This window comes from Lepisosteus platostomus, chromosome 9 (genome assembly GCF_059453375.1).
Source record: "Lepisosteus platostomus isolate fLepPlt1 chromosome 9, fLepPlt1.hap1, whole genome shotgun sequence".
Lineage (NCBI taxonomy): Eukaryota > Metazoa > Chordata > Actinopteri > Semionotiformes > Lepisosteidae > Lepisosteus > Lepisosteus platostomus.
Genome location: NC_142619.1, coordinates 49,866,523 through 49,878,639, shown reverse-complemented (window position 1 = coordinate 49,878,639; position 12,117 = coordinate 49,866,523). Strand labels below are relative to the sequence as shown.

General features: G+C 37.6%; 1 protein-coding gene across 2 annotated transcripts in view; it reads right to left on the bottom strand.

The window, feature by feature from the left end:
• The window catches only part of exoc4 (exocyst complex component 4), a 225,777-nt gene that overhangs the window by 157,703 nt on the left and 55,957 nt on the right, over nucleotides 1-12,117 (bottom strand). For both annotated transcript variants that reach the window (XM_088645406.1, XM_088645407.1), the window contains exons 8-9: nucleotides 11,522-11,667; nucleotides 8,914-9,002 (exon numbers count right to left, since the gene is read on the bottom strand). In XM_088645406.1, coding sequence (XP_088501532.1) covers nucleotides 8,914-9,002; nucleotides 11,522-11,667 — 235 coding nt within the window. The remainder of the gene's footprint in view (nucleotides 1-8,913; nucleotides 9,003-11,521; nucleotides 11,668-12,117) is intronic.

Sequence of the window (12,117 nt, the reverse complement as noted above, 5' to 3'; positions counted from 1 at the left end):
GTTATATTTTTTTTAATTCTCTTTAGACTTGTGTTTGCATACTAAAAATAAATGTGTGTCCTCACTTTCATTTTTTCAGTTCTATAATTCTTCTTTCTCCTCCTTTAGGGGACTGAGATAAATTGCATTTTAAATCCATATGGAAAAGGAAGCATCTGTGTATTGAATTATCCATTCTACAGCACATAAGACAAGTGGAAGTCTTAGATCTTGAGATACCAAACTTTACATTTTTTTTCTACTTCTGTGATTTGTGAGCACTGTCTGGTTCAGTCCTAATACCTCCATATCATAGCATTACTGCACTTAAACATATACATGACCAATTTATTTTAGTTTTCCCCTGAGAGATTGTGCATTGTGCTTTGCCCCCATACTGAACAATTAATTACAATATGGAATTTGGTGGAAAGACATGATATTCCACTCTCCTAATCTGCATAATCATAAAATCACTTGCAATTTTCCCTTTTTCACTTTGGAATAATAAATGGATTCACATTCTAGCAGATATCTTGAAGCATGTAGCTAACATTTGTAGCTAAAAGTGTTGTATAAATGCCATTATTAATTGTTATATTAGAGTCTGCTGCATCTGAATCTGCCAAATATTCACTGCACACAATCAAATTCCAGAATAGCATGCAAAAAGGTTATGTGTATCAAGCACAAGAGGTACTACAGACAGTATATAATTTTTTTTAAATCTGAATATTTTGCCATATCTATATATTAGCATACACCTCTTTTTATATCTTCATGAAAATCCATTATGGCAAAATGGGGAGATCTGGTATAGCTGATAAGAATCTGTTGTGTTTCTTTAGCAGATAAACAATTGGCTGTGCAAAGTTAACTATTTTTTAACTTTTGGCTTCAGAAAAGGCTCTTGAATAAAAAAAAAGCTTCAACAACTACAGTATAAGCTATATATGACATATAAAAAGTACATACATCCTGCTACTGTATGTATAGGAATAAGATTCCAGACAAGCATCTTATTCAGTAATGAATTCCCAGTACACTAGGATAAAATATCAGTTCCCTACATGTCTGAATCACAGGAATGCTGTCACAAGCACCCCTCACAATAATGCAGTACCAATGTAACATGTTTTATTGGATTTGGACATAATCTACAAGCAGAACTCTAATGGAGAAAGGCACAGCTTTCTCTGCATTAGCAGTCAACTGAAAGGGAGAAACATGAGCTTTCCTAAGTGTTATCTAAGGTCACGTTTTGTTATTAATCAAAACATTCAATGGTTTAGAAATATTCTTAGGATAAAATATTTTTATCAGAAACACCTCACTGTCTAAAAAAAGAGCACCACATGTTCAAAATACATTTAGATTACACCTGCCCGTGTTGACAAGCCGTTCACAGATTCATTTGGCATAACTGAAAGCAATCAGTCTTAATGACGATAATAAAACCATAAAGAATTATTGTGTACTACATCACACAGCACCGTTACAGATGGCGTGAGTCCAAATCCTTACATTTCACCACAATGAAGACATATTTCATATATATACCAGAAAATCTCAAGAAATGGGAGATACCTGCGGCATTAAGTCAATGCTAATACTTTGAAGTATTCCCTATTTCTTCTGTTGGAATTACAACATACTATTATACTTACTATAGCAAGATGCTGGATAGAATTTCCATTATAAAAATGTCAGGCCTGCTTTCCATCATCTGAAAACAATACTTGTCTTCATGTGCAGAACTGTGATTAATTCAAACAGAACAAGGCACCTTCATGTTACGTTATTTTCTGCAGCCCACAAAGTAGGATGTGCTCAGATTTTTAATTTGCACTTTTCTCTCCCCAACGTGAAGTCAAAATAAAATTGACAGTAACAACACCGGTACTTTTATAGACCACTCTGTCACACAGGACACTCTTCTAGCTGTCCAGAATAAACTCATATGCAGAATTTAAATTGTTGGATAATCTGAAAGCACAAACATGGTATAAGAAGGTTTCTTTAAAATCTGAAGATAAATAAACAATGTATATCTACATTTTATATTAGTATTATCTACAATATAATAAGAAAAGTCCAATTCCTTAGGAGGCACACAACAGGAAAACCGAAATTAAGCTTAAAAGATAACAATTAGGTCAGAAACCCAATCCATTCCTCAATTCAGAAATTCATCTCACTCTATGGACAAGATCTGTTTATTGAGTTAAAAATTGGCTACTTCAGCAGAGCTGCACATTGGAGCTAGTAGATTGTTTTAACAGCGACTAATAGCATAATTTTCCATAATATTTTCTCAAATTCTGGGTATCATTCTATGAAGGATTTTATTTCTCAAATTATCCATTCATCCATTTTCTGCCTCATCTAATTCAGGGTTGTGAAGGAGCCGACGCCTGTCCCTGCAAGCTACCCCACCTGGATAGAACGCCAGACGATCGCAGGCCAAACACAGACACAAAAATAGACATGTACACATTCACACCAGGGCCATTGTTTTCACAAGCCAGTTTACATACCAGTATGCCTTTGGACTTTGGGAGGAAACTGGAGCACCCAGAGGAGACTCCCACAAATCTGGGGAAAACATACCAACTCCACACAGATACCATCACAGGAATCCCAGAACCCCAGTGTTGAGAGGCAGCAATGCTAAACACTGCACCAGTAACTTACTGTTACATTTACAAAAGAAAAGCAACCATGAATGTTTCATCCTCATGGTATTCTAGTATTTTGAATGGCTATTTTGAATATGCAACAATAAATGAACAACAATTATGAACAATAAAGGTACACTGCCAAAGCAGCTTTTGTTTTCTATTGGTTGCTTGTGTTCTGCTGGAATTAGAAAATAATTTGTATTCACTTTTCCATTACCACAGTCATTTGACAGGTTTGAAAATTGACCACGTAAATTAAACTTGAACACAGACACGAGCAAAGAATCACTGTTATGTTCACTATTGCCTACTAATGCTTTCAGATGGGAAGACATATGGAACCATAATTACGTTTGCACATTAACTTTACCTATTTAAATTTCAAACAAAAAGAAATCAGTTCATTTGTGAGAGACCTCCTTTAGCAGAGAAGGTAATGAGTACCTCTTCAAGTAGCGAATGTTTCTTAGGATTTACACTGAATGCAGCAGTAGAAAATTCTACTCATTACTCCAAAAGAATGAAAATAATACAGTACAAAACGTGTTTTGACTCCTAAAGACATAAAAGAACATTGCGATTGGACTTTAATCGCCTGTATACTTGAGCTTCCTTCCCTGTCGGATCAGGAAAAACATTTTAATTACTTCCAAAGCAGGCAGACTTTTGAACTTTTCAAAGGCAGTCAGTTTTATCTGTTTTCAGAAGATCATCACATAGCATTTACAAATACAACAAAAGCTCAGTGAATGAACTACACTGCAGACAGTGTTTCTGTCAATGGCCTTTATCCTCAGCTGAAACAATACAACACACAGGTAAAGTAGGACGAGAGGCTCAGGGGACTGAAAGGGCCATCTTGATTAAGCAGTTGGATGCAATTCAGCCATACAGCTTAGAATCTGCTGCTGTAGCCAAACACAGCAGCTGGTTTCTGTATTATGCACAAAGAAAGTTTTTAATCTACATATCAGCATGAAACCAATAACACTCTGTTCCATGCCTTCAAAACATCTTAAGAGTTACATTCTCAGGCAGACTAATATTTATTTATCACATGTCTCATTAAGAAACGTTGGGTAACAATCAAGGGCTCTCATCCTACACTGTAATATATATTCAAAACTTAATTAACCTCTTAAGGTTTGGCAACAACTCAAAAATGAAAAATATCTCTGGAGATATTGTTTGCTTCTGATTGACAGGTTCTTAATTTTGATTTGTAGCTTCACTACAAATGTAAAGGGCGCTGATTAAGCCAAGCCAAGTTTGATCTTTTCAATTATTTTTTTCAGAGTGGGCCGAACACAGCTTTTGTTACCATGGGATGTGAAATGTTCAGTGGAACAAAGATCTTTGTATATATAACAAAAACAGCTTGGATTTCTGAAATGGAGGAGGCTTCTTAACTTATATTTAAAAATACGAGGGATTCTTAATTAAAAAAAACTATTTCAGAAAAAACACAAATAATCTTCATAGTTATGACAATTATTTATGTGAACTTGAACTTTATTGCCGTATGTAACTGGTACATGTACTGATGCAATGGAAGTCTTACAGAAAGTCTCTCGATTGTTAAAACAAGTGTAAAAACACAAAGTGCAGACAGTGCATCAAGACAATATACAAACAAACAGTAGACAATCAACAAGTAAACAAGTAAACAGTTTGAATGTAGACATGTAAACAATGAATGGAGATGTGCAATAAATAAGAAATCATAATGAGGTAGATGGTGTGTGTGTGGTCCGAGGGGCATGGCTAAATGTGTTCACCAATCGCACTGCTTGTGGGTAGAAGCTATTGAAGAATCTAGTGGTCAGTGTCCGTATGCTCTTGTATCTCTTGCCTGAGGGCAGTGGGGTGAAGAGCTCATGCCCGGGGTGGTGACTGTCCTCTGTGATGGTCAGAATACTACCACGCCAGCGGTCCTCATGGAGCTGTTTAATCTCGGTGAGACCACAGCCGATGATCTTCTGGGCCATACTGACCATTCTCTGCAGTGCCTTTCTTTCTCGTGAAGAGGTGTTGCCATACCACACGGTGATCCTCGATGCTCTCGATGGTGCAGCGGTAGAAGTTCACCAACACAGGTACTGGCATCCCCCATTGTTTGAGGCATCTCAAGAAATAAAGGCACTGCTGAGCCTCCTTCAAGATAGAGTCCGTGTTCACAGTCCAGGTTAGATCTTTAGAAATGTAAATTCCCAAAAACCTAAAGCTGGTGACTGTTTCCACTTCCATTCCATCAATACTGAGTGGGCTGTGAGTGTCTCCGAAAGTCCACTATCAGTTCTTTCGTTTTATTTACGTTCAAGTCCAGGTTATTGCTATGACACCACCTAAGCAGCTGTACGACTTCATCCCTGTAAGTGGACTCGTCATCATCACTGATCAGGCCTATTATAGTGGTGTCATCCGCAAACTTAATGATGCGGTTGTTGCTGTGAGAACACATTACAGGGGCAGGGTCCTCAAAGGGCTCTACTTTCCCAAAGAAGTACGCATTTTTTAGACATTTCTGCCTCTAAGAAGATGGCTGACCAGAGCTGCCACCCACAAAACGGAGATTGCAAACAATCAGTAGAACGGAGAGCGGTTGTATGCCCTACCCGAGACTATATAAGCAGACATCCGAACAGGCAAAGGAGAAGAAACTGGCCAGACGACTAAAAGGAGGAGATACTCTGTGTGAAACTGAGACCAGGAAACAATACTCTGTGTAAGACTGCAACCGGGAGGAGAAGACTCGTGTGAGTAACCACCTACTATGTATAACCTGTATAGCGTGAGAGATGCTGTAAAAGAGCCTGTGTGGCTGTACAACAGTAAGTTTTCATTAATACCAGTAAGCAGCTTATTTGCCCAGTAGGTAGACAGGGAGTATACACCAGTTTAGGCAGCAGCTCAACAAAGAGCTAGGTGTTTTAGTTTGTTGTTGTGTTATGTGACTGGTATGTTTTTCACTTTGAAAATAAAGGAGCACTGCTTGGAACGGGTTAGACCCAGGTATTCTGAGAGTCTGGTCATGACCCTTGTGTCATCACACTGCTCTCAAGTGGTGCTGCTAAAACTGAACCTAAATTTGGATTTAGAGAATCCTTTCCCAAACCTCTACCTCAAACACTACTTCTCTAAAGCACTCAGTGGCAAACTGTACAACATATATGTATATTGTACTCATCATCCTCACATTATATCATTAGAATAAACTCACCATCAGAAACAGGTAAGAAAGATCCCTTGAATATAATGTAAAAATAAGTTTTGACTTTGCTATCCAAACACTTTTGGAGGGCACCGTATCATGGAATATAAGGAATGTTTCACTCTGACCGGGGACCCATTCAATACCAAGTGCCTTATCCACATACGCAAGTGTCACTGGTCCAGACACAGATAAGGGATAGAAGTGAATCAGCTTAACTTCAGTCAGATCACATTTTTAAAAGGAAGCCAAACAAGACGACGCACACTTTTATGGAGCATTCCTTTGGGTTTTTTCCAATGCAGATCTGACAAAATGCACTAAGAAAGCACTGCCTCAACAAATGCTGCGAAAAAGAATCGGAGAAACAAACTGACAAATTAACATTTGGGTAGTGTTAATTAGCACTCATGACTGAACACAAATAGCATCCTGCCATCACAGATACTTTCCCTACATCTTGCAACTGACCATAGTAATTAGCCACAACCACTACCATATTGCTCATCTAAAACAACACACTCCAGAATAATCCAACAGGAAAGTTACATTCAGTCTATTGGAAATAGGTTAAGGAGCACACACTAGCTATTTTTTCACCTCATGGCCTTTAAAATCAGATGAAAATGCCCTTCGCTGTGCACAGTAATGAAGGTATGTCTGAATCAAGGTATTACATTTCAACATTACATCTCATGACCTAATCAAATTATAATCTTTTTTCAACAAAGTCAGCCTATTTACCCTTTATAACTATTTCTGTTCAGTGCGGAAATAAAATCTTTTGAAACTGAGTGCTTTTCAATGTTTCATGAGCTATTTTAAAATTACAACCACCACTTTTGAAGGCACTCTGCATCTTTCATGTCACTTCCTCGATCTTGATTCTACCATAAATTTTGAAAAATGTACATTTTTTATTAGGATCATCAAAAGATCTAAAGGGTCCAAGACAGAAATATGCCAACCTCCACTGCTCAAAATGCACAGATTAGATAAGGGTTGTTTCATGACCACTCTAACCAGGCTTTGATCTGTGTAGATCTCTATCCTTTGCAAGGCTCCATTACCAATTTCCATTGATTTATATATTTTATGAGGTATATAGGCAATAATCTGAGCTAAAGATCTATCCATATCTAAACGTACAAAGAAGAAAATGACGTTTTAATTGCATAATTTTTGATGATCCTGATATTAAAATCCACCAGGTTACTATAGTTTATAAAGTTATCCTATTTACCCAATTTGTAGTTCACCCATTGTACAAAAAATACTGTTCAAGAGAATTAAGTCAAGGCTTTTGAATAATTTGACTTACTGTAAAACAGATACTCAAGGAGCAGCACACCCAAGTGGCAGAATCCCGTGTCTGAACACAATCTATTTGGATTGCTCTATTTTCTAGTGTCAAATGAGCTAGAAAAAGTCACTTTCAAGTACAGTTAAAAATCCCAGGGTGTTTCTTGAAAGAGGTAGGGGTGTTACCTCAGCATCCTGGCCAAATTTCCCATTGGCCTTTACCAGTCATGGCCTCCTAATAATCCCCCTCTATGAATTGGCTTCATTACTCTGCTCTCCTCCCCACTGATAGCTGATGTGTGGCGAGCGTTCTGGCGTACTATGACTGCCATTGCCATCAGTCAGGTGGAGCTACACATTGGTGGTGGTGGAGAGCAGTCCCCATTACCTGTAAAGCGCTTTGAGTGATGTGTCCAGAAAAGCACTATATAAGTTTAAGGAATTTATTATTATTTTTATTATTAAATGAATGTCTTGCACTCAGGCTAAGAGAACTAGAAATGTTCAGTCTTGAACAGAGAACATAAGTGTAAACTATGTGGTTTATAATGCCATGAACAAGAGGCATGTCTTGACCCAAGATGTTGTACAAGTATAGAAAAAGCAACTCAGCCATATTGTTGAAGCCAGGAACCTGTCTGGATATGTTTTTCTGTTCCATTAGCTACTTGATACCAAACTAGCAAGAAGGGTTGAGCAGCCTTCTCTTCTTTGTAACTCTTCTTATAGCTTATGAGCAGGAGTTTTACTGTAGATTATAAAACTGATATCTAAAAAACAAATACTACTCTGGTGTACAATAGCAGGAAATTGACACACATATTCAAGACAGTTTTTAAAATAATCCCCATTTGTTAATACTTGCAACATGAACGATTATTTACAATTTTGTTTTGTCATGTGCATTTCTAATTCACACTGGATCAGAGAATCTCATTCCAGAGCAGTTATCCCTTTTGTCTCTTTAAAACTGAAGTATCTAGTACAAATCAAACTAATGAGACAGAAAATCAAATACTTTAAAAATGTATTTTCTCTGCAATTTTCTACACATGCAAATGTATTACAATTAGAGTAGTACACATGCAATATTCAGCACCTTATGTTGGCTTGTATATGAGAATGTACAGTTCCTAAGCACATAATGAATAAAAGTGATTTGCTTGCGATGCCGGTTTCCATTTCTGCTGCAAGAATGAAAATCATTATGTTTAACTGCATTCAAAAAACAGTTGATTGTTTTACTAACATTTTGCAGTTTACATCACATACAGGTACTTTTGTTAATGTTTATGTATGTAGAGTGCGTGCTTTGCAATTTTCTATTTATGTATCCTACTTAAACATGTTACAGCACAAAAACAAAATATTATCAGAATAACTCAGGACTATCACTCCATAGGTATAACTCGAGCAAGGGGAAAGTGGAGCTGTAAGGGATTTTCAGATAAAGAGCTATGAATCATCTTCCACAATCAGGCAATCAGTATGTCTGATCAAAACAATATACAGAGGCTGCCTGTGCAAAGTGGAGTATTAAAAACAAACAAACACCGCTGATTGAAATTGCAAGGTTATGTAAAAAAAAACAGTAACAACTTCCGAAGCCTGCAGTCCAAACAATGAACTCTACTACTCCTGCAGCTATTATTTCCTGCAGCCCGGTCTGGGGCACATTTTTCACTTGATTAAATACGCAAGAGTCATCCTGTACTCTCTGTCTTCAGATGATGTACCTACCTTGCAGTTCTCCACTTTTGCTGTACAGCTCTCTCCTCTGCTCACGCAGATAGGCGCTCATGCTTATAGCGTGGGATGAAGATTCGAACCTGAAACACAGAGTTTTCCAAAAAATGTCAAAATGCGTATTGATTAGTGGTTTCTCTTACTGATATCTCCAAAACATTCAGAATGTAGCCATCAACATTAAAGCATAATCTCTACCAGTCATGTACAGTGCCTTGAGAAAGTATTCGGCCCCCTTGAACTTTTCAACCTTTTGCCACATTTCAGGCTTCAAACATAAAGATATAAATTTTTTATTTTATGTGAAGAATCACCAACAAGTGTGACACAATTGTGAAGTGGAACGAAATCTATTGGATTTTTGAAACTTTTTTAACTAATAAAAAAATGAAAAGTGGGGCGTGCAAAATTATTCGGCCCCTTTACTTTCAGTGCAGCAAACTCACTCCAGAAGTTCAGCGAGGATCTCTGAATGATCCAATGTTGTCCTAAATGACTGATGGTGATAAATAGAATCCACCTGTGTGTAATCAAGTCTCTGTATAAATGCACCTGCTCTGTGATAGTCTCAAGGTTCTGTTGAAAGCGCAGAGAGCATCATGAAGACCAAGGAACACACCAGGCAGGTCCGTAATACTGTTGTGGAGAAGTTTAAAGCCGGATTTGGATACAAAAAGATTTCCCAAGCTTCAAACATCCCAAGGAGCACTGTGCAAGCGATCATCTTGAAATGGAAGGAGTATCAGACCACTGCAAATCTACCAAGACCTGGCCGTCCCTCTAAACTTTCAGCTCAGACAAGGAGAAGACTGATCAGAGATGCAGCCAAGAGGCCCATGATCACTCTGGATGAACTGCAGAGAACTACAGCTGAGGTGGGAGAGTCTGTCCATAGGACAACAATCAGTCTTACACTGCACAAATCTGGCCTTTATGGAAGAGTGGCAAGAAGAAAGCCATTTCTCAAAGATATCCATAAAAAGTCTCGTCTAAAGTTTGCCACAAGCCACCTGGGAGACACCCCAAACATGTGGAAGAAGGTGCTCTGGTCAGATGAAACCAAAATCGAACTTTTTGGCCACAATGCAAAACGATATGTTTGGCGTAAAAGCAACACAGCTCATCACCCTCAACACACCATCCCCACTGTCAAACATGGTGGTGGCAGCATCATGGTTTGGGCCTGCTTTTCTTCAGCAGGGACAGGGAAGATGGTTAAAATTGAGGGGAAGATGGATGCAGCCAAATACAGGACCATTCTGGATGAAAACCTGTTGGAGTCTGCAAAAGACCTGAAACTGGGACGGAGATTTATCTTCCAACAAGACAATGATCCCAAACATACAGCAAAATCTACAAAGGAATGGTTCACAAATAAACGTATCCAGGTGTTTGAATGGCCAAGTCAAAGCCCAGACCTGAATCCAATCGAGAATCTGTGGAAAGAGCTGAAAACTGCTGTTCACAAACGCTCTCCATCCAACCTCACTGAGCTCGAGCTGTTTTGCAAGGAAGAATGGGCAAGAATTTCAGTCTCTCGATGTGCAAAACTGATAGAGACATACCCCAAGCGACTTGCAGCTGTAATCGCAGCAAAAGGTGGCTCTACAAAGTATTAACGCAAGGGGGCCGAATAATTTTGCACGCCCCACTTTTCATTTTTTTATTAGTTAAAAAAGTTTCAAAAATCCAATAGATTTCGTTCCACTTCACAATTGTGTCCCACTTGTTGGTGATTCTTCACATAAAATAAAAAAATTATATCTTTATGTTTGAAGCCTGAAATGTGGCAAAAGGTTGAAAAGTTCAAGGGGGCCGAATACTTTCGCAAGGCACTGTACATCCTTACTATGAAATGACAACTGAAGATTCAACACAAACTAATACATTTTCTATAGGAATACTGAATGAAAGAATGGAAAAGTATAAATTTCATAGCTGACAACTATGTTTTTTGTGTTAATGCTGTTATACCTTACCTCTTTATAAAAATGCATACATAACTATCACTTTCTCAAAGCATGGCACATATTTATGATCTATATTCATTAATAATTCAAGAATCTGGTTCCTTTTGTCCCCTGTAAAATTACAATTATTCACCCACGATCATTTGCAAATTTTAGATGGTAAGGTTTAGACGGGGAACTCTCTATTAAACTGCTGATCTTTTTATATCAACTAAATTTCTCATTTTATTTTTTCTTTCTTATTCAATTCATTCATCTTCAAAAAATTTCCTTAATGTACTACTGACCTGGACCTATAGGTGTTCGGATTTTTTTTAACGTGACGAGCCCTGAAACTTCTTGAATGAAGAGTCCTATACTAAAACAATGTACTTAGTATCTAAACACAAGGTTTAATGTAAGTGACTAGAAATGTATATATTATTTATATAAATATTTGAGTTTAAATTAAATCCTAGCAGACTAAACTCCTAAGAATTCATTAAAAATGTTATTTACAGTTGTTTTACAGTCTGTGTTCTATTCATCAAATTGCATTTTAAGTAGAAGTATTTGGATTATCAGGCTCCTAAATGATGTGTAATGACTACTGCTGAGCAGAATCAAGTTTTCCCAGAATGAACATTTCTTACTTGAAAAGGGACTGCTTGGGCCTCTGGGGTTTCTTTTTGCCAAAGAAGGTAGCAAAGTCACTGCCAGAACTGGCGTAGGTGAGCTGAGCTGTGGGCTCAGAGGCACTGCGAGTGTTCTTCACATCTAGATAATCCATCAGCAACACCTACACAAGGGGAATGCAAGACAGATGATCAACCCCAGACCTCTTTATCATCCATGTTTACATATTTATTTTATTTCCCTGTTCTGGTGCACCAACTAAAATACAAGTTCCTTTGAAAACAAACCACTGTGCACGTGTCTCGAACTCATTCAGGAGCCACATTAGTCAAAGCTTTCTCTGGTGTCGTAACTGCTTAATGACAGGCTTGGCTTCTTCTCATTGATCACAATCAAAGCAATGTTTAATTGCCATTAATTAGAATCCGCATACACCTGTGATCTCAATAGTAAAAGGCAACATTCTGTTTGATGAAATCAATTAATTTTTAACTTAAAATTACAAAAATTTCATAAAACTGTTATTGAATTTTGTTATTAGATGAAGAAGAAACATCATTTAGCAAAATGGACACCATCACTCAATTGTCAAGGTCAGGTATCCAATAATTAA